This window comes from Aulostomus chinensis, chromosome 17 (assembly GCF_037954235.1).
Source record: "Aulostomus chinensis isolate RoL2024-O1b breed Wild chromosome 17, RoL_Achi_v1.0, whole genome shotgun sequence".
Taxonomy (NCBI): domain Eukaryota; kingdom Metazoa; phylum Chordata; class Actinopteri; order Syngnathiformes; family Aulostomidae; genus Aulostomus; species Aulostomus chinensis.
In genome coordinates, this window is record NC_141336.1 from 11,989,813 (window position 1) to 12,012,579 (window position 22,767).

A 22,767-nucleotide genomic window follows, 5' to 3' on the forward strand; every position below is an offset into this window, starting at 1 on the left:
AGGGCGACTTCAGTAATTGAGACATACACATGAAGCAACTCGCTGAGATGATATAATGTGACCACTAGATGGCAGCAGACTTGTTATTAATCCCTTCCACTATACACCCGTCCACCAGAGTCCAGGCTCTATTTTATCGTCTGATGGAAGAAAGGGGCAGTGCACATGAACTTTAAGAAGACATCGTAAATGGAGGATGTTTTCACCCTTAATTCCAAGTATCTGATTGGCCGAAATGTTTGAGGGTTTCTCTCTCTCACTATAAAACCTATTATGATGTGATATCTTCAATCATTTCAGGAGAGTAACAGAGCCCAGCTGCTGGAATTACTGGAACTGAAAGAGAGAAGTTAACACTGGATTAACTTGCACGGCGGAATTGTTATCCGTTCTTCAAACTTTATCTTTCCACATTTTTTTTTAAACTTTTGTTGTTTTACTCTGCGTTTTTACGCTACATACGGGTTCCTGAACACGGGCCAAGTACTGTTTTTACGCAAAGTTTGCGCCATGGCGAATTCGTGTCTCCAACTGGGCGGCTTTCTCATCAGTTGCCTCGGCTGGGTGGGAATCGTGATCGCGACAGCCACGAATGAGTGGGTGACTACGTGTAAATATGGTTTGAACACCTGCAAAAAGATGGATGAACTGGGTAGCAAAGGACCGTGGGCAGAATGTGTCCTTTCCACAGGACTCTACCACTGTATCTCCCTGACTCAGATTCTGGATCTGCCAGGTAAAAACGCTTCTGAATATCCCTGAAAAGTAGAGCTTTATATATTTTGAATTACAAAGGAACTGTTTTATTTCAATTTATGCTTTTGCAATTCTCTTTCCAGATCTAAAAACTGTAACAAGGCATAAATCATCCTTTTACTTCACAAAATAGCTCTGTTTTTGTTATTTCTGACTCAATTTCCCCCTCTTTTCTTGTATTGATAATCATAACGTGTTATATTTCATCTTTTTCCAGCCTACATCCAGACAACTCGTGCACTGATGATCACAGGTTCAATCCTGGGTCTCCCAGCGGTTGGAATGCTCCTCATGTCCATGCCCTGCATCAACCTTGGCAATGAGCCCCAGAGCTCTAGGAACAAACGCACCATCTTGGGAGGAGTCCTTATACTCATAGTTGGTAGGAGGATTTATTTTTATATCATTCACCTAAACTCTCTCACTTTGAAGGCTGCATGTGATGGTGGGACAAAATCTATCAGAGGAGGTCTGACAGTTTCGTGATATCTCACTGAGATCCCTCTCTGACCTTTTGACCGTCCCTCACCAGCTTCTCAGAGCAGAGGATGTTGAGTATGGCTAGCTTCCTCCCAAGGGTGGACACATATGCACTCACACTTATGTTTCCGTTTCACTGAACCCCCCCCCCCCCCCATCCCCATCCCCCACCCTCCAACCCACCCCCTGATCCCATCGCATTCCTCTCCTCCACCTACTCTCATCCACACCCTGCTTTTGTCCTGAACCACACGGAAACTCACTCCTCTAAATACACAGTTTATTGGAGGGGTGCTGAGCTCACAAATGGCACCTTTAGCACCTGGGACTATAAATAGACTTTTCCACCACCCACTTTTTCATAAGAAAAATTATTTCCGTATAATCCCTGAACTAAAAATATCACCCGAGTACCATTATTTCCATATAAAATAGCTAAAGCGCCTTTCTGTTTTGTCAGCATATTACTGGCTCCATACTGCTGCAAAAACATACCAGCAACAAAGTCTAACTTTAATTGTTTTTCTCCACTGGAACAGTGGAACATTAGTTACAAAGCTTTCAGTCCAGACACAATCTAGTGCTGCACATTCAGTTCTTTATTGGTAGAAAAAAGGATTTCATACTGTTTTCTTGTATTATCGTCTGGTGCCCGGCGGTAGAGACCTAACATATATTAGATATCTCCATGTCAGCTATATAGGAGGTTTAATATTTATACAGGTTTTAGCGGAGACTGTAAGCCCCTCTTCTTCGGTTCAAAGCAAAGCTTATATAACAACATTTAGTCGCGCTGCTTGTTTTACTGTTTATTTTCATCCACTCTGTCGATCCCACGTAGAATATAACACAATAAAAAATGCAAAAGGATTTTTATGAAGTGCTTCATGTTGTACTAGAAGGCATTCAGAGAGCGCATACCTCCGCCAAGTTGAGCCAAACTCAATAAAAAAACAAGCAGCGTTGAGTGTGTTAGCGAGAGGGGGAGGTGAAATGATAATATTTGGATTTTGCAGACTACCGTGTAACTAACGCTATGGTGCAGGTGTCACTTCCTGTGTCCACTAGGTGACGCTGAAGAACATACGTTTATTATATGTACATCACATGAAAACAACCTCATGTAATTTTGATGTACATCAAATGTTTGTTACATCCAGTAACCACACGGTGGCGCTATGACTAAAAATTCACCTTTTAGACATAATCTGGACCCTCATCAAAGATGTGCAGTTTGGAAAAGATAAGACCATGTGGGGTCTAGTTACTAGAGTTTTAAACTCCATATAGTAAATATTAAAATTGGCCACCTCGCCATGGTAACACCATTTAATTCACAATCTTCACTTTCTCACATCACCAAGTTCTTAAAGTCTTTCTGATCCAGTTTGCGTTGGATCTGGTCAACCTAACTGGAGAAGTGCATCAAAATGTAATAAATGAAGAAATTAATGAAAAGGTGTTTCTGGTTGCCACCAGGTGGCGCTATGACTAATCAGCCCCATAGTTGAATGCAGTCTTCCTTGGCCAGCTCCAAATCCCTCTGCGATGTTTGGTCAAATTAGTCCACGTAGTTTTTGCATAATTCTGTTGACAAACAAACTCCATCATTCACATGGAGGTGTCACACCTGACAGGACTGATATAAAAGAGATCTTTTATTTTATCCAAGCACACACACACCCTTCCCCGTTTATACGTGTACCTTCTATACAATAACCGGCATCCTTTCATCTCGCTCTCCCCGTGTGTGTTCATTACGGATGGCAGCTGCACCACTTTGCATCACCACTTTAATTACCCTTTATTCTGTCACTCAGCCCCCCAGAGTGTGATGATGGTATGTGCTGAGGTGGCTCCGCACTTTTATGGGGTCATGATAATATCCCATTCAAAGCCAGACCTCTATGAATGCATAGACACAACCACATCATCTTGTGCCTTTAATTTAATTACAGTTTGAGCCTGCCTGATTTTTTTTTTTTTTTTTTGTAGAGCTACACTGTGTGTTTGCTTTCATTTGCAACCTGAGGAGTACACGGCAATAAATACTTTCTTATTTCAACATTTATGTTCCTAATTTCATTTCCAATCAAAGCTTGTGTTTATGCTGATTCAATATGCTGCATGATGCTACTCTTGGATTCTGACAGTGTTTTCTGCGGAACTGGATTCTTCATCGAGATTTCTGTCTGTGTTTCTTTCCCTCAGCTTTGTGCGGTATGGTGTCCACGGTGTGGTTTCCCATCGGGGCGCACCAGGAGCATGGCCTCATGTCATTTGGTTTCTCCCTCTACACGGGCTGGGTTGGTACCATCTTCTCCCTTTTAGGGGCGTCCATTCTCACCTGTTGCTCCACCGAGTCCTCATCCCACTCCTACCAGGAAAACAACCGATTCTACTATTCCAAACAGGGAAGTGGGAACCCGCCGGCCACCACTTCTGTCAATCATGCCAAGAGCGCCCATGTCTGACATGGGAGAGAGGGAGAGCTGAACTGTATATAGAGACATTCACACGTTCATATATTAGATGCAAGCCTTAAAAGAGAGACACTCAGCCATTCATGTTGGTTCATGTGCATGAAAATCGACACGACTGAGACACGTCCAAACACACAAAGATGGTTTTTGTTGGAGCTTCTTTTTTAGCCAAAGGATTGTTTTTGTATAACACATCTCTCAGCCTCCTCCTGCTGGGTGTGGTAAGGACTCACCCCCTAATAAAACCCAGCTTCTAACAGCCTACGCAGCAGATCGATGTTCTAATCGCCAGCATTTGTGGACTGAAATGTTTTGTATTATATATATTTTTCTACCTATAGATACCTTCATTCAAGTTTTTCAATTGTATGTAATGTTTGCTCTTTCAATAAGAGCAAGGTTTGACAGTGTTATGAAATAAAAAAGGTGTAACATTGTTTGTGTTTATTGCTTTTTTATGACAGTATTGTACAACCCTCATTTTCGGCTTGAGTGATAGATTTGATGAAAAAAAAATTGCACTTGTTTTCTTGTCACTGCAGAGGAGACTGATGGGGACGTACTGTACATTTCACAGGTACTTGTTTGCTATCGGCTCCATAAACTGTAAAAGTAACGTCAGTTTCTGCACAAATGAATGACTGCAACATGTTACTATTTTATATATATATATATATATATATATATATATAATTATTTTTTTATATATATATATATTTATATACAGTATATATATATATATGTGATAACTTTTTAATTTGATGGAATAAAGTACATCGGAACGCATCACATTTGTGTATTTGGAATTGTTAACGTGACTTAATGTGACTTGGTTGCTAACAAGTGAATGAATGAGACTACAAACATCACCAGGCCAAAAAGAGAAGAATGTAGCTCATTGTGTTACACGATAATTGTAGAACTCAAAATCAGATTACTGATTGACACTTTAAACCTGTGTGTGTGTGTGTGTGTGTGTGTGTGTTTCAGTATGTTTGAGATTGTAACTCGGTTGTTAAAACTCTTACATCTAATATTTACATTTCAGATCGAGTTCTCGTGCAGTAGTTTGTGCTTTTATTCTAAAAATTCTCCCATGCTGGTGATGAGGTAACGCTTCCCCTGAAATCCTGACGGAACTGAACTGCTCGGCGCTGTTAAAAACTTTCCAGCACAGGAGAGAGTTCTTAAAATAACGGCTGACTAAAACGCAACAAACAATATCTCCGTGTCAACTGGGAAAACTTGTTGAGTGGGTCGAGAGTAAAACGACCAAACTCAACTCCACGGAGAGCTTTATGAGCTCTGCAGGGACGGTGGAATGAGCCCGGCTCAACAGCAGGACCGCTCCAGGCAACACTATCAGGATGTTTCCTTGCAGACTCAATAAAACCGGTCAAAGCAGAAGGCCGTCCCCATTGAGTCTGGATCTGCTCTACGTTCCTGCCTGTTAAAAGGAAGGTTTTCGTCGCCGCTGTTGCAGGATGTGCTTGCTGATGGAGAATTGTTGGGTGTTAAGTCATTGAAGGAGTGTGGTACTGGACCTGCTCTACTTGTGAAGTGTCATGAGATAACTTTTGTTGTCATTTGGCGCTAGACAAATAAAACTGACTTGACTTGACTAAAAAGGTTGCAGCCTCCAGAGCAGGTGTAGGCCATGTTGATTTACACAGACAAATCTTTATTTGCGCAGCACCGTAGGTTGACGGAATTACATGCGCGCACTGTGAAACTACATCATTGTTTTACTGGGTTCACGTTTTCAAATAATATGGGGAAATGTATCAAATAATCCAAACTACAGCTGTCAGTTAAATAATAGAAGAATATCTTGTTTAAGACATTGAGGTGGGGCTGCACGGCGGTGCCGTTAGCACTGTCGCCTGACAGCAAGAAGGTTGTGGGTTCGAATCACGGCTACAGCACAGGATCTTTCTGTGTGGAGTCTCCATGTTTTCCCTGTTCAGCTCGATACACACAGATTTGATCATCCCAGTATTTTTTTCCCCCCAGTTCAAATATTTTCATACAGTGAGTTGGACACGAGTCTCACTTTTATTCAGATATTTAGGAAGCAACGCAAACATTTTTCACTAGAAAATGCCTTTAAATAACCGAGGAATTTTGCACTTTCTTCATACTCAATTGCTGTGAGATGACATTAAAAAATATTTAGGATCTATTCTTAATATCTGGAGATAATCACAAGCATTTGGCCTGTATTGGTGTCCAGTGAGAAAACAGCACAGTCTTGTAGAAGGGACTTCATCCTGAATTTCTCTGGCTGATTAACTCGTAGACATTCTTAGCTGTTTTTATTTAAAGATAGCATTTAATTCCCTCCACAATTTTAATATAAAAGGCTTTCAGCAGAATGATCAACCAGTTTTAATAAAGAAGTCCCCTGGATGATATAAAATTGTGAAGCTTTGGAGTTTCCGTCTCACAATGCGGGCGTGATGGGCTGGGAAGTTCCGATGATCGTTGTGAAAAACCTAAACTTCTGTAACTCCTCCCCATGCGAGCAGATCCGATTCAAACCGCGTTTGATAAACGCCCCACCTTGAAGACATCTCCAGGTGAATACTGACTCTTAGCCAGAGCGCTAAATAGCGGGGACAGGAAATGACATGTTTTACATTTTTCTCCCACCTTGTTGACTGTACTCAGCTCAAATATGGCCAGAGAGGCATGTGAGAACCTTAATGTTGTTTCCCAACCGTAGAGAAGTTTCTCGAACTACAAAATGCTGATGAACTATTTTCCTTCCCCTCTGAGGCTGATCCACTCCACCTTTTTTGTGCGTTGGCTCTGTTTGGTCTGCAGTTTGTCGTCTTCCCTGTTGAAGTCAGCAGCTTAGTGCTGAGCGGCCCCTCCCCCCAGGTAAATGATGAATAATGATCAAAATAATGACAGCACAGTTCAGAAAGTATTTGCAGCAAAAAGGCACAAGACGTATTTATTTTGAGGGCAACCGATGAAAAATACATGAATGTTTATTAAAACACTTACGACTGCATGGAGTAAATAATGTCATATTTGTAAGCATGGACACCGCAGGGAGTTGAACCCCATTCCAGTAGTATGGAAGTACCTCTACCAGTGTCTTTTGCTTTTTTTTATGACATTTGGGGAAAGAAAACCTTCATTAGCAACAGCATTTGATGTTCATATGCAAATGTCTATTATGGTATAGGAGGAATTCACAAGTGTGTTAAAGCTACATAGAATAGTGTGTGTTTTGTTGTTGAATGTCATTAAAATGGATGTAAATATGCTGTTGCAATGAAGGAAAAAAGAACCCCTGGAGTGCTAAAGGAGAAGATTTTAGAGGACTAAGTCATTGTAGGTTTAATGTGTTTAAAACATTGCTGGTTTAAAATAAAAAGATGAAACAATGTCAAAAGTTCTATTTATCCCAATCTGCTAGTGATTGCGCTAAGCTAACTAGCAGTGAGCTGGTCTCTAATGCAGGTCGCAAATGTGTGTCTTCTTGTCCTGCTCTTTTAATGAAGGGCCATAAAGTGTGTTTTCTAAAATGTTGCCATGTTATATGTAGGTGTGTATTTAGCTTGTTGCCATAGTAACATGCTAAACATTACTTACCTGAAGAGACCTGCTCCACCAAGGCTACGCCCAGATATAAAGGCTGGTCTACCTTGGTCTCTTTGCATCGGTCTCATGTGTGAACAGGGTCAAGGAGGGCCAGCAGGACCCTGACGTTGCCTGACCACACCCCCCCCGCGCAAGATCTTGCTGCCACCCGAGGAGAAGAGAGGGATGAGGAGGTGGGGGGGCTCTCACACTTGACTAGGGAGGAGAAAGACAATACAGGGTTGAGTTTATTCCCTCATCATCCAGCATCCTCATCTCATGAAAAACATCATTCTAAACCACCAACACTCCGTCCATCTATCAAATCCACACTTTAGTTAGGAGTTCCTACCTGGAGGTCCTCTATCCCGACTTCCTCTGTCCCCGTCATCAGTCACACCAACACCAGTGACCTCTGGGTCTCTGAGGTCGTGGACTCTCCATGTCTGCCTCCTCCTGTGCTCCTCTCTCCACCCAGAGGTGGGCTGTACCCGTCACCTCTGGGTCTGTGAGGGACTGGATCCTGCTGGGTTGATGTCTACAGCTGCCGGTGAGCAGCTGAGACCAGCAGCTTCATCAGGATCTTCATCCCGTCACTGTCACTCAGGTGAACCTGCACAAACAACACATTCAACGTGAATGGACAAAAGCAACACTTGACTTTGAATGAACGTGAACTTTTACTGTCAACTACAAAGAGATGCATGTCACACATTTCCTGCTGCCATCACAGCATCGGGTTTACTTACGCCATCTCTGCACCACAGCTGACGGCGTTGCAGGGGGAAGTGCTCAGCAACAGGCACGTACTTCACACCTTAAATAAACATCACAATCACTCATCATTAAAATGCCTGGACAGATCGTAGAGACACTTATGGTTCTGCAGAAGCTGATAATGTGTTTTTGATAGATGGTTCAAAAAACAATGTAACTTTCACAAACTGTAACCAGCAAAAAGCAATAAATTGTCAACTACCAGTAAATTTGATTTTCTAGATATGTGCAGGTATTTTTGGATAAACACATCAACTGTCACCTGCAACTATTAACAAACACTAACTATTGGTTCAGAAAGGTACAGAACAGAAACACATGATTCAGTTCCACTCATAGACACAAAGAACTCAAATCCCTCAACCAAGAAAAATCACAATTAAAAAAGTAGCACAATTTACAAAAGTACTCACCCATTCGTGCAGCCACGTGCTGAAACTCCTGGCGCAGAGCTTCCTGGTGAGCCACGTCAATGTTGAGACGTGGAGGGAAGTCAAGAACAAAGACCTAAAAAACAACAACAGATGAAATCAAACTGCTCATCGTACACATTTCAATATTATCTATGTATGTCTAAAAGTGTGTCCAACCAACCACATTTCACCCTATAGTAAATGACTAAAAACAAACAAACATTAAAACCGTCTACGTACATTCCTCCAGCGCCTGCAGACGGAGGTCAGGAGCAAGCCGAAGTCTGCTCCTGCCTGGCTGATGGTCCTGCTCCTCGTCAAGTTGTTGCTAGGAGCCAGGAGGCAGACGACCTCGGGTGAACGGGGCACCACAGCGTGGAGGACCTCAGTCCTCAGCTCAGCGGCGCTGGCCCCTGGTGTTGACATCACACCGAAGGCCAGTCTTCCCTCAGGCATCCTAACGAAACCATCCACGACTCCTCGCAGGTGGGAGTCCCCAACAATCAGTCCAAACTGAAACAAAACAAACAGTTGCTTGGACAAATAAATACAAAATCATGTTGACTTGGACTAATTTCATTTCAATTCCACATCACTTCTACCTTCTGATGTGGAGACTCCACTGGGAGGATCAGCTTGTGGCTTTTTCCAGTCAGCTCTGAAACTGGCCATTTCTGGACAGCGTGCCGGTAGCCAGTGCCGTAGCCTATCATGAACGAGTGGACACACACAAATTTAACTAGTAGACATTCTTGGTACACCAGGGCTTCTACAAACAGGGAGTATAACAGGCACCATAAATAAAAGCAATGTTACATGACGTCGCTGGTACATACGTGCATCGTGGTGGAAGCGGGGCTCCTGTGGCTCCCAGGTCACAGTTGACCAGGTTGTAGCCCGAGAGCGATGGCCACGGCCACGAGGCATCTAGAGGAAGAAGTCCATACATGAAATAACTCAAGCAATCACAAAACCTTGTTGATGCGTTTACATACTTGGTCCAAACCAAGTAGCCACAAGAAGCTACACTACAATCACCTCAATCAAATCAATATTCATCAACCTGCATTTTAAAATCATTCCTTCGGAAATTCTTCGTGATCACGCTTGTAGTGCTGCTTAATTCACAAATTACTACATGCTATCAACAAGTCACACTCCTGCATGTCTGTGCAAAAAATATCCTTGATTACAGGTGGTTGTTTTAAAGAAATCTGCACAGAGTTTCACCAGGAGCCACACTCCAGCGAATCAATGACAAAAAAGAGGCACATCATGGAAAAGGCAAGGCAGTGCAGGCCTGGTAATCTACTGAGACCAAGTAGGACTTGATAGCATTTAGAAGGGTTTAAAAACAACATCCTGCTGGCAAAACATGCTTGTACATTTTGGTGAATTAACTTTGTCTTCATTAAATAATATTAACAACTTCAAACACTGGGGTACATTGAAGAACAAACACACTCACCAAAGTCAGACCAAACCCCAACCACCATTAACTTACATTAATATTTGCGTTCTCGATACCTTCTTCTCTGTTATTGACTCCAGTGATAGACAACGTCAAGCAGTGTTGTCCATTTTTTAACTCTACAGAAGTTCACATCTGTCCTCCCGCTGCCAGCCAACGAGAGAGAGAGAAGCGCTTCTCCCCCTCTGTGTGCGCTTTAGGGAGCTGGAACCCACAGAGACTAGCTAGGTAGCTTAGCGCAGGTTAGCGTTAGCACTGGAGGTAGCACGATGCTTGATGTAAAATTGTTCCAAAACCAGTAGGTGCCTCTGTTGTTAGATAAGACTTCGAATATATACATTCCATAAATCTTTTCAGCCTCTTGAAATGGATACAAGTTTTGCTTTACTGGGAGCTTTTTTAGTTTGAAGGTGCTCCGTCAATCACACAGTAAAATAGCTCTCATTGTGTCTGATTAGAAAATTGCATGAACACTACGCTCAAATTGAATCCTAATAAATGCAAGAAAAAATCGTTTAAGAAGAAGCTGTTTTTTGACTGTTGTTGAAGGCGCGATAACACTCACTACTGGGTTACAATGCTAAGCTAACCGACAGCTAATAGACTTCAGCAGGTGTCTCTGGGTATATGTCTCCTTGCTTGCTGGTAGGAGAGCAAATAAACATATATTTCTCTCCAAAAGTACTTTTAATGGCTTCATTGTGTAAAGAACTGTTCACACAAACATGTAGGAATCTTTACACATTGGATGAGATAGGAGACTCACACAAGCTTCTCAATTTGTTCGCCACTTACCTTGTTCAGAAAGCGTTTGGTGGGGTAGAGAGGAAGAAATAGCAAAGAATGTCTCTGTCTCTCTCAATAGTGTTCAACCAAGGTTGAAGCAAAGAAGTAGAACACTTCCTGAGCTTATATATATCAGCTGAGTTCATAAACATACAACTAATGTAGTAGCCAATGGTTATCAAGAATCCCCGGCAGCATCCGGTGGATTGGGCGGGGCTTACCTTCAGGGGGCGGGGCCAGAAACATGGCAGGAAGTATACGTTTAAACAAATAGGAATCTGGAAGTTAAATGTAATGAAAATTCTGTTTTTCCCCAAGTCAGAAGTTTACACAAACAAAAAAATATAAATACATGTTTTTATAGAGAGTTTTTAAGGAATTTCAAGTTAATTATTCAATATCATTTATTCCTCATTGCACTGCTTTTTATAGAACAACAAAGCACAGAAAATGGACGAATGAGAACCAAGAAGAGTGTAGAATTAATAAATTAAATAATCTGAATTAATTTCAAAATCTAGACACAAGGACATGTATTTCAATTTCCTTTTAATACCTCTGTCAGTAACTAAGGCTTCATTCTCCAAAACATATGTTCACACATAAAAATAACTTATAAGTGAACATGAAATCAAAGTTAAAATCTATAACTTTTGTAGGTCAATTTTGAAGTATATTTTTTAGTGATTTAGAGTTAAATATTCAATAATTTCTATTCCTTATCTCACTGCATGTAATAGAATAACTTAGTTAAGTAAATTAATGAATGAGGACCATTAATTAATAAATAGAATTAATAAATTAAAAATTAAAATTTATTTTAAAAATCCAGGTAACAGAAAATGATTTATGAACAAGTCTTTTTTATACCTTTGCCAGCGACTGGGTCATTCACTGCAACATCTGTTTCACATTAAAGTGAACATTAATTTTTACTTAAATTTATCTGAAGCCTTGTTGGTCAGCAGTCGGTAAATGGATATTCTTCCCAATAATCTTCCAATAACAGTATAAAATTTAACTCTAATTTTATGTTAACCTATAAGTTCTTCTGATGTGTAAACAAATGTTTTGGAGAATGAACCCTTACTCACTTACAGAGGTATTAAAAGGATTTTGAAATACATGTCCTAGTGTCTAGATTTTTTAAATGAATTCAAATCATTTAATTTATTAATTCTAAACTCTTTGCTTCTGCGATGGCTCTCATTCATCCATTTATGGTGCTTGGTTGTTCTATAAAAAGCAGTGCAATAAGAAAAAAATCATCTTGAATAGAATAATTAACTCAAAATTGCTAAAAATCTCTTTCTCTCTCTCTCTTTCTCTCCCATTCTCTCTTTTTATATATATATATATATATGTAGATAAAGATATATATAGATATGATATGGATATATAGATATACACACGCACACATATATATATATACACACACACATCTATATATATACTTTATATATATGTATGGATTTGTTAATTCAGAGCTACTTAGAAAATCCATTTATTTAGCATTCAAATTTCATTTACAATAAAGAGATCATGAAATTGTGAAAGAAGAGGTTTGTCGTCGACTTATTTAGTGATGTTATCTAGAACTGAATTGCAGTCTCAAGGTCTCAGGACATAAAACCTTTTCAAATCTGTGAATATTGCATTAATATATAGAAGAGGAAATTAAAATCCAATACACAGGTTTGTTTCTGCGGTCCAGTCTTCTCATATCTACATTGCTTAAAACAATAAAGTGAGATGTGATGGTTTCGTGAATCATGGCAAAACATCAGCATGTAGCAGCCCCCTCATAAAGCTTTGCAATTTTACATCGCTGGGGTCGCTTGAATGCAGTGACAAAAGTGAAGGAGAATCGGATGAAGCCCCTGGGAAAGTTTGACCACCTGGAGGCGCAACATTTCCTGAGTTTTTTATCATGTGGTAGCCCCCAAAAATCTGGTTTGTTTTGAAGACAAAATGAATAATTTCCTGGATTTCAGTAGGGCCCCCACACTGCCCAGTGTTCAGGTCCTAACTATGAAATATTTTAACTTCACTATCAGGCACTTGGGCTGATGCACCATGCAGTGGTCAGCACTGTGGCCTCCCAGCAAGAAGGTTACGGGTTCAAGTCCCGGCTCCAGCACAGGATCTTTCTGTGTGGAGTCTCCATGTTCTCCCTGTTCCTGTGTGGGTTCTCTCTGGTACTCCAGCTTCCTCCCACAGTCCAAAGACATCAAGAGAGGACGAGGCTGATTGATACTCTAAATTGACCGTTGGTATGAATGTGAGTGTGAATGGTTGTCTGTCTCTGTATGTTGGCCCTGTGATGGACTGGCGACCTGTCCAGGCTGAACCCCGCCTCTCGCCCATAGATGCTGGGATAGGCTCCAGCCCCCCCGCGACCCTTACTAGTAAGGAGTAAGCGGAAGATGACGATGGATGGATGGAATCAGGCACTGGTGATTGGTGATTTGGTTCCAGAAAAATCCCAAACAAAGCATTTGTTGATGACTAGAAATAAAACGTATGAACCCAATAGACCCAAGCAATCCAAGCTTCAGAAGGTATTTGAAACATAAAATTATAAAAGATGTGCATATTTCTAAAGTTACATGAAAAATACATGAATGCTTATCAAAATCGTACGACTGCATGGAGTGAATAATGTCATATTTGTAAGCATGGACACCGCAGGGAGTTGAACCCCATTCCAGTAGTATGGAAGTACCTCTACCAGTGTCTTTTGCTTTTTTTATGACATTTGGGGAAAGAAAACCTTCATTAGCAACAGCATTTGATGTTCATATGCAAATGTCTATTATGGTATAGGAGGAATTCACAAGTGTGTTAAAGCTACATAGAATAGTGTGTGTTTTGTTGTTGAATGTCATTAAAATGGATGTAAATATGCTGTTGCAATGAAGGAAAAAAGAACCCCTGGAGTGCTAAAGGAGAAGATTTTAGAGGACTAAGTCATTGTAGGTTTAATGTGTTTAAAACATTGCTGGTTTAAAATAAAAAGATGAAACAATGTCAAAAGTTCTATTTATCCCAATCTGCTAGTGACTGCGCTAAGCTAACTAGCAGTGAGCTGGTCTCTAATGCAGGACGCAAATGTGTGTCTTCTTGTCCTGCTCTTTTAATGAAGGGCCATAAAGTGTGTTTTCTAAAATGTTGCCATGTTATATGTAGGTGTGTATTTAGCTTGTTGCCATAGTAACATGCTAAACATTACTTACCTGAAGAGACCTGCTCCACCAAGGCTACGCCCAGATATAAAGGCTGGTCTACCTTGGTCTCTTTGCATCGGTCTCATGAGTGAACAGGGTCAAGGAGGGCCAGCAGGACCCTGACGTTGCCTGACCACACCCCCCCCCGCGCAAGATCTTGCTGCCACCCGAGGAGAAGAGAGGGATGAGGAGGTGGGGGGGCTCTCACACTTGACTAGGGAGGAGAAAGACAATACAGGATTGAGTTTATTCCCTCATCATCCAGCATCCTCATCTCATGAAAAACATCATTCTAAACCACCAACACTCCGTCCATCTATCAAATCCACACTTTAGTTAGGAGTTCCTACCTGGAGGTCCTCTATCCCGACTTCCTCTGTCCCCGTCATCAGTCACACCAACACCAGTGACCTCTGGGTCTCTGAGGTCGTGGACTCTCCGTGTCTGCCTCCTCCTGTGCTCCTCTCTCCACCCAGAGGTGGGCTGTACCCGTCACCTCTGGGTCTGTGAGGGACTGGATCCTGCTGGGTTGATGTCTACAGCTGCCGGTGAGCAGCTGAGACCAGCAGCTTCATCAGGATCTTCATCCCGTCACTGTCACTCAGGTGAACCTGCACAAACAACACATTCAACGTGAATGGACAAAAGCAACACTTGACTTTGAATGAACGTGAACTTTTACTGTCAACTACAAAGAGATGCATGTCACACATTTCCTGCTGCCATCACAGCATCGGGTTTACTTACGCCATCTCTGCACCACAGCTGACGGCGTTGCAGGGGGAAGTGCTCAGCAACAGGCACGTACTTCACACCTTAAATAAACATCACAATCACTCATCATTAAAATGCCTGGACAGATCGTAGAGACACTTATGGTTCTGCAAACGCTGATAATGTGTTTTTGATAGATGGTTCAAAAAACAATGTAACTTTCACAAACTGTAACCAGCAAAAAGTAATAAATTGTCAACTACCAGTAAATTTGATTTTCTAGATATGTGCAGGTATTTTTGGATAAACACATCAACTGTCACCTGCAACTATTAACAAACACGAACTATTGATCCAGAAAAGTAACAGAACAGAAACACATGATTCAGTTCCACTCATAGACACAAAGAACTCAAATCCCTCAACCAAGAAAAATCACAATTAAAAAAGTAGCACAATTTACAAAAGTACTCACCCATTCGTGCAGCCACGTGCTGAAACTCCTGGCGCAGAGCTTCCTGGTGAGCCACGTCAATGTTGAGACGTGGAGGGAAGTCAAGAACAAAGACCTAAAAAACAACAACAGATGAAATCAAACTGCTCATCGTACACATTTCAATATTATCTATGTATGTCTAAAAGTGTGTCCAACCAACCACATTTCACCCTATAGTAAATGACTAAAAACAAACAAACATTAAAACCGTCTACGTACATTCCTCCAGCGCCTGCAGACGGAGGTCAGGAGCAAGCCGAAGTCTGCTCCTGCCTGGCTGATGGTCCTGCTCCTCGTCAAGTTGTTGCTAGGAGCCAGGAGGCAGACGACCTCGGGTGAACGGGGCACCACAGCGTGGAGGACCTCAGTCCTCAGCTCAGCGGCGCTGGCCCCTGGTGTTGACATCACACCGAAGGCCAGTCTTCCCTCAGGCATCCTAACGAAACCATCCACGACTCCTCGCAGGTGGGAGTCCCCAACAATCAGTCCAAACTGAAACAAAACAAACAGTTGCTTGGACAAATAAATACAAAATCATGTTGACTTGGACTAATTTCATTTCAATTCCACATCACTTCTACCTTCTGATGTGGAGACTCCACTGGGAGGATCAGCTTGTGGCTTTTTCCAGTCAGCTCTGAAACTGGCCATTTCTGGACAGCGTGCCGGTAGCCAGTGCCGTAGCCTATCATGAACGAGTGGACACACACAAATTTAACTAGTAGACATTCTTGGTACACCAGGGCTTCTACAAACAGGGAGTATAACAGGCACCATAAATAAAAGCAATGTTACATGACGTCGCTGGTACATACGTGCATCGTGGTGGAAGCGGGGCTCCTGTGGCTCCCAGGTCACAGTTGACCAGGTTGTAGCCCGAGAGCGATGGCCACGGCCACGAGGCATCTAGAGGAAGAAGTCCATACATGAAATAACTCAAGCAATCACAAAACCTTGTTGATGCGTTTACATACTTGGTCCAAACCAAGTAGCCACAAGAAGCTACACTACAATCACCTCAATCAAATCAATATTCATCAACCTGCATTTTAAAATCATTCCTTCGGAAATTCTTCGTGATCACGCTTGTAGTGCTGCTTAATTCACAAATTACTACATGCTATCAACAAGTCACACTCCTGCATGTCTGTGCAAAAAATATCCTTGATTACAGGTGGTTGTTTTAAAGAAATCTGCACAGAGTTTCACCAGGAGCCACACTCCAGCGAATCAATGACAAAAAAGAGGCACATCATGGAAAAGGCAAGGCAGTGCAGGCCTGGTAATCTACTGAGACCAAGTAGGACTTGATAGCATTTAGAAGGGTTTAAAAACAACATCCTGCTGGCAAAACATGCTTGTACATTTTGGTGAATTAACTTTGTCTTCATTAAATAATATTAACAACTTCAAACACTGGGGTACATTGAAGAACAAACACACTCACCAAAGTCAGACCAAACCCCAACCACCATTAACTTACATTAATATTTGCGTTCTCGATACCTTCTTCTCTGTTATTGACTCCAGTGATAGACAACGTCAAGCAGTGTTGTCCATTTTTTAACTCTACAGAAGTTCACATCTGTCCTCCCGCTGCCAGCCAACGAGAGAGAGAGAAGCGCTTCTCCCCCTCTGTGTGCGCTTTAGGGAGCTGGAACCCACAGAGACTAGCTAGGTAGCTTAGCGCAGGTTAGCGTTAGCACTGGAGGTAGCACGATGCTTGATGTAAAATTGTTCCAAAACCAGTAGGTGCCTCTGTTGTTAGATAAGACTTCGAATATATACATTCCATAAATCTTTTCAGCCTCTTGAAATGGATACAAGTTTTGCTTTACTGGGAGCTTTTTTAGTTTGAAGGTGCTCCGTCAATCACACAGTAAAATAGCTCTCATTGTGTCTGATTAGAAAATTGCATGAACACTACGCTCAAATTGAATCCTAATAAATGCAAGAAAAAATCGTTTAAGAAGAAGCTGTTTTTCGACTGTTGTTGAAGGCGCGATAACACTCACTACTGGGTTACAATGCTAAGCTAACCGACAGCTAATAGACTTCAGCAGGTGTCTCTGGGTATATGTCTCCTTGCTTGCTGGTAGGAGAGCAAATAAACATATATTTCTCTCCAAAAGTACTTTTAATGGCTTCATTGTGTAAAGAACTGTTCACACAAACATGTAGGAATCTTTACACATTGGATGAGATAGGAGACTCACACAAGCTTCTCAATTTGTTCGCCACTTACCTTGTTCAGAAAGCGTTTGGTGGGGTAGAGAGGAAGAAATAGCAAAGAATGTCTCTGTCTCTCTCAATAGTGTTCAACCAAGGTTGAAGCAAAGAAGTAGAACACTTCCTGAGCTTATATATATCAGCTGAGTTCATAAACATACAACTAATGTAGTAGCCAATGGTTATCAAGAATCCCCGGCAGCATCCGGTGGATTGGGCGGGGCTTACCTTCAGGGGGCGGGGCCAGAAACATGGCAGGAAGTATACGTTTAAACAAATACGAATATGGAAGTTAAATGTAATGAAAATTCTGTTTTTCCCCAAGTCAGAAGTTTACACAAACAAAAAATTATAAATACATGTTTTTATAGAGAGTTTTTAAGGAATTTCAAGTTAATTATTCAATATCATTTATTCCTCATTGCACTGCTTTTTATAGAACAACAAAGCACAGAAAATGGACGAATGAGAACCAAGAAGAGTGTAGAATTAATAAATTAAATAATCTGAATTAATTTCAAAATCTAGACACAAGGACATGTATTTCAATTTGCTTTTAATACCTCTGTCAGTAATTAAGGCTTCATTCTCCAAAACATATGTTCACACATAAAAATAACTTATAAGTGAACATGAAATCAAAGTTAAAATCTATAACTTTTGTAGGTCAATTTTGAAGTATATTTTTTAGTGATTTAGAGTTAAATATTCAATAATTTCTATTCCTTATCTCACTGCATGTAATAGAATAACTTAGTTAAGTAAATTAATGAATGAGGACCATTAATTAATAAATAGAATTAATAAATTAAAAATTAAAATTTATTTTAAAAATCCAGGTAACAGAAAATGATTTATGAACAAGTCTTTTTTATACCTTTGCCAGCGACTGGGTCATTCACTGCAACATCTGTTTCACATTAAAGTGAACATTAATTTTTACTTAAATTTATCTGAAGCCTTGTTGGTCAGCAGTCGGTAAATGGATATTCTTCCCAATAATCTTCCAATAACAGTATAAAATTTAACTCTAATTTTATGTTAACCTATAAGTTCTTCTGATGTGTAAACAAATGTTTTGGAGAATGAACCCTTACTCACTTACAGAGGTATTAAAAGGATTTTGAAATACATGTCCTAGTGTCTAGATTTTTAAAATGAATTCAAATCATTTAATTTATTAATTCTAAACTCTTTGCTTCTGCGATGGCTCTCATTCATCCATTTATGGTGCTTGGTTGTTCTATAAAAAGCAGTGCAATAAGAAAAAAATCATCTTGAATAGAATAATTAACTCAAAATTGCTAAAAATCTCTTTCTCTCTCTCTCTTTCTCTCCCATTCTCTCTTTTTATATATATATGTAGATAAAGATATATATAGATGTGATATGGATATATAGATATACACACGCACACATATATATATAAATACACACACACATCTATATATATACTTTATATATATGTATGGATTTGTTAATTCAGAGCTACTTAGAAAATCCATTTATTTAGCATTCAAATTTCATTTAAAATAAAGAGATCATGAAATTGTGAAAGAAGAGGTTTGTCGTCGACTTATTTAGTGATGTTATCTAGAACTGAATTGCAGTCTCAAGGTCTCAGGACATAAAACCTTTTCAAATCTGTGAATATTGCATTAATATATAGAAGAGGAAATTAAAATCCAATACACAGGTTTGTTTCTGCGGTCCAGTCTTCTCATATCTACATTGCTTAAAACAATAAAGTGAGATGTGATGGTTTCGTGAATCATGGCAAAACATCAGCATGTAGCAGCCCCCTCATAAAGCTTTGCAATTTTACATCGCTGGGGTCGCTTGTATGCAGTGACAAAAGTGAAGGAGAATCGGATGAAGCCCCTGGGAAAGTTTGACCACCTGGAGGTGCAACATTTCCTGAGTTTTTTATCATGTGGAAGCCCCCAAAAATCTGGTTGGTTTTGAAGACAAAATGAATAATTTCCTGGATTTCAGTAGGGCCCCCACACTGCCCAGTGTTCAGGTCCTAACTATGAAATATTTTAACTTCACTATCAGGCACTTGGGCTGATGCACCATGCAGTGGTCAGCACTGTGGCCTCCCAGCAAGAAGGTTACGGGTTCAAGTCCCGGCTCCAGCACAGGATCTTTCTGTGTGGAGTCTCCATGTTCTCCCTGTTCCTGTGTGGGTTCTCTCTGGTACTCCAGCTTCCTCCCACAGTCCAAAGACATCAAGAGAGGACGAGGCTGATTGATACTCTAAATTGACCGTTGGTATGAATGTGAGTGTGAATGGTTGTCTGTCTCTGTATGTTGGCCCTGTGATGGACTGGCGCCCTGTCCAGGCTGAACCCCGCCTCTCGCCCATAGATGCTGGGATAGGCTCCAGCCCCCCCGCGACCCTTACTAGTAAGGAGTAAGCGGAAGATGACGATGGATGGATGGAATCAGGCACTGGTGATTGGTGATTTGGTTCCAGAAAAATCCCAAACAAAGCATTTGTTGATGACTAGAAATAAAACGTATGAACCCAATAGACCCAAGCAATCCAAGCTTCAGAAGGTATTTGAAACATAAAATTATAAAAGATGTGCATATTTCTAAAGTTACATGAAAAATACATGAATGCTTATCAAAATCGTACGACTGCATGGAGTGAATAATGTCATATTTGTAAGCATGGACACCGCAGGGAGTTGAACCCCATTCCAGTAGTATGGAAGTACCTCTACCAGTGTCTTTTGCTTTTTTTTTTAATGACATTTGGGGAAAGAAAACCTTCATTAGCAACAGCATTTGATGTTCATATGCAAATGTCTATTATGGTATAGGAGGAATTCACAAGTGTGTTAAAGCTACATAGAATAGTGTGTGTTTTGTTGTTGAATGTCATTAAAATGGATGTAAATATGCTGTTGCAATGAAGGAAAAAAGAACCCCTGGAGTGCTAAAGGAGAAGATTTTAGAGGACTAAGTCATTGTAGGTTTAATGTGTTTAAAACATTGCTGGTTTAAAATAAAAAGATGAAACAATGTCAAAAGTTCTATTTATCCCAATCTGCTAGTGACTGCGCTAAGCTAACTAGCAGTGAGCTGGTCTCTAATGCAGGACGCAAATGTGTCTGTCTTCTTGTCCTGCTCTTTTAATGAAGGGCCATAAAGTGTGTTTTCTAAAATGTCGCCATGTTATATGTAGGTGTGTATTTAGCTTGTTGCCATAGTAACATGCTAAACATTACTTACCTGAAGAGACCTGCTCCACCAAGGCTACGCCCAGATATAAAGGCTGGTCTACCTTGGTCTCTTTGCATCGGTCTCATGAGTGAACAGGGTCAAGGAGGGCCAGCAGGACCCTGACGTTGCCTGACCACACCCCCCCCCGCGCAAGATCTTGCTGCCACCCGAGGAGAAGAGAGGGATGAGGAGGTGGGGGGGCTCTCACACTTGACTAGGGAGGAGAAAGACAATACAGGGTTGAGTTTATTCCCTCATCATCCAGCATCCTCATCTCATGAAAAACATCATTCTAAACCACCAACACTCAGTCCATCTATCAAATCCACACTTTAGTTAGGAGTTCCTACCTGGAGGTCCTCTATCCCGACTTCCTCTGTCCCCGTCATCAGTCACACCAACACCAGTGACCTCTGGGTCTCTGAGGTCGTGGACTCTCCGTGTCTGCCTCCTCCTGTGCTCCTCTCTCCACCCAGAGGTGGGCTGTACCTGTCACCTCTGGGTCTGTGAGGGACTGGATCCTGCTGGGTTGATGTCTACAGCTGCCGGTGAGCAGCTGAGACCAGCAGCTTCATCAGGATCTTCATCCCGTCACTGTCACTCAGGTGAACCTGCACAAACAACACATTCAACGTGAATGGACAAAAGCAACACTTGACTTTGAATGAACGTGAACTTTTACTGTCAACTACAAAGAGATGCATGTCACACATTTCCTGCTGCCATCACAGCATCGGGTTTACTTACGCCATCTCTGCACCACAGCTGACGGCGTTGCAGGGGGAAGTGCTCAGCAACAGGCACGTACTTCACACCTTAAATAAACATCACAATCACTCATCATTAAAATGCCTGGACAGATCGTAGAGACACTTATGGTTCTGCAAACGCTGATAATGTGTTTTTGATAGATGGTTCAAAAAACAATGTAACTTTCACAAACTGTAACCAGCAAAAAGTAATAAATTGTCAACTACCAGTAAATTTGATTTTCTAGATATGTGCAGGTATTTTTGGATAAACACATCAACTGTCACCTGCAACTATTAACAAACACGAACTATTGATCCAGAAAAGTAACAGAACAGAAACACATGATTCAGTTCCACTCATAGACACAAAGAACTCAAATCCCTCAACCAAGAAAAATCACAATTAAAAAAGTAGCACAATTTACAAAAGTACTCACCCATTCGTGCAGCCACGTGCTGAAACTCCTGGCGCAGAGCTTCCTGGTGAGCCACGTCAATGTTGAGACGTGGAGGGAAGTCAAGAACAAAGACCTAAAAAACAACAACAGATGAAATCAAACTGCTCATCGTACACATTTCAATATTATCTATGTATGTCTAAAAGTGTGTCCAACCAACCACATTTCACCCTATAGTAAATGACTAAAAACAAACAAACATTAAAACCGTCTACGTACATTCCTCCAGCGCCTGCAGACGGAGGTCAGGAGCAAGCCGAAGTCTGCTCCTGCCTGGCTGATGGTCCTGCTCCTCGTCAAGTTGTTGCTAGGAGCCAGGAGGCAGACGACCTCGGGTGAACGGGGCACCACAGCGTGGAGGACCTCAGTCCTCAGCTCAGCGGCGCTGGCCCCTGGTGTTGACATCACACCGAAGGCCAGTCTTCCCTCAGGCATCCTAACGAAACCATCCACGACTCCTCGCAGGTGGGAGTCCCCAACAATCAGTCCAAACTGAAACAAAACAAACAGTTGCTTGGACAAATAAATACAAAATCATGTTGACTTGGACTAATTTCATTTCAATTCCACATCACTTCTACCTTCTGATGTGGAGACTCCACTGGAAGGATCAGCTTGTGGCTTTTTCCAGTCAGCTCTGAAACTGGCCATTTCTGGACAGCGTGCCGGTAGCCAGTACCGTAGCCTATCATGAACGAGTGGACACACACAAATTTAACTAGTAGACATTCTTGGTACACCAGGGCTTCTACAAACAGGGAGTATAACAGGCACCATAAATAAAAGCAATGTTACATGACGTCGCTGGTACATACGTGCATCGTGGTGGAAGCGGGGCTCCTGTGGCTCCCAGGTCACAGTTGACCAGGTTGTAGCCCGAGAGCGATGGCCACGGCC

General features: G+C 41.3%; 1 protein-coding gene and 2 long non-coding RNA genes across 3 annotated transcripts; 1 reads left to right on the top strand and 2 right to left on the bottom strand.

Moving 5' to 3' along the window:
• Positions 1 to 158: 158 nt before the first annotated feature.
• Positions 159 to 4,486, top strand: cldn11a (claudin 11a). Its single transcript, XM_086182295.1, has 3 exons — positions 159 to 736; positions 974 to 1,138; positions 3,448 to 4,486. Exons 1-3 carry the CDS (start codon positions 511 to 513, stop codon positions 3,708 to 3,710), a joined length of 654 nt encoding a protein of 217 aa, XP_086038421.1. The 5' UTR covers positions 159 to 510; the 3' UTR covers positions 3,711 to 4,486.
• Positions 4,487 to 9,096: 4,610 nt separating this feature from the next.
• LOC147246304 (uncharacterized) lies at positions 9,097 to 10,842 on the bottom strand. The gene is made up of 3 exons (XR_015109902.1): positions 10,770 to 10,842; positions 9,340 to 9,430; positions 9,097 to 9,209 (listed from the first exon to the last, which is right to left on the bottom strand). It is a non-coding gene; the product is annotated as an uncharacterized LOC147246304 (long non-coding RNA).
• A 4,927-nt stretch (positions 10,843 to 15,769) lies between these two features.
• On the bottom strand, positions 15,770 to 17,515 carry LOC147246305 (uncharacterized). The gene is made up of 3 exons (XR_015109788.1): positions 17,443 to 17,515; positions 16,013 to 16,103; positions 15,770 to 15,882 (listed from the first exon to the last, which is right to left on the bottom strand). It is a non-coding gene; the product is annotated as an uncharacterized LOC147246305 (long non-coding RNA).
• Between the last annotated feature and the right edge of the window lie 5,252 nt (positions 17,516 to 22,767).

Excerpts from the sequence above, each read along its gene's own strand:
- cldn11a (XM_086182295.1), top strand. The coding sequence starts at position 511 with ATGGCGAATTCGTGTCTCCAACTGGGCGGCTTTCTCATCAGTTGCCTC. Across the intron at positions 737-973 it reads TCAGATTCTGGATCTGCCAG|CCTACATCCAGACAACTCGT; the intron begins GTAAAAACGCTT and ends ATCTTTTTCCAG. Across the intron at positions 1,139-3,447 it reads AGTCCTTATACTCATAGTTG|CTTTGTGCGGTATGGTGTCC; the intron begins GTAGGAGGATTT and ends TCTTTCCCTCAG.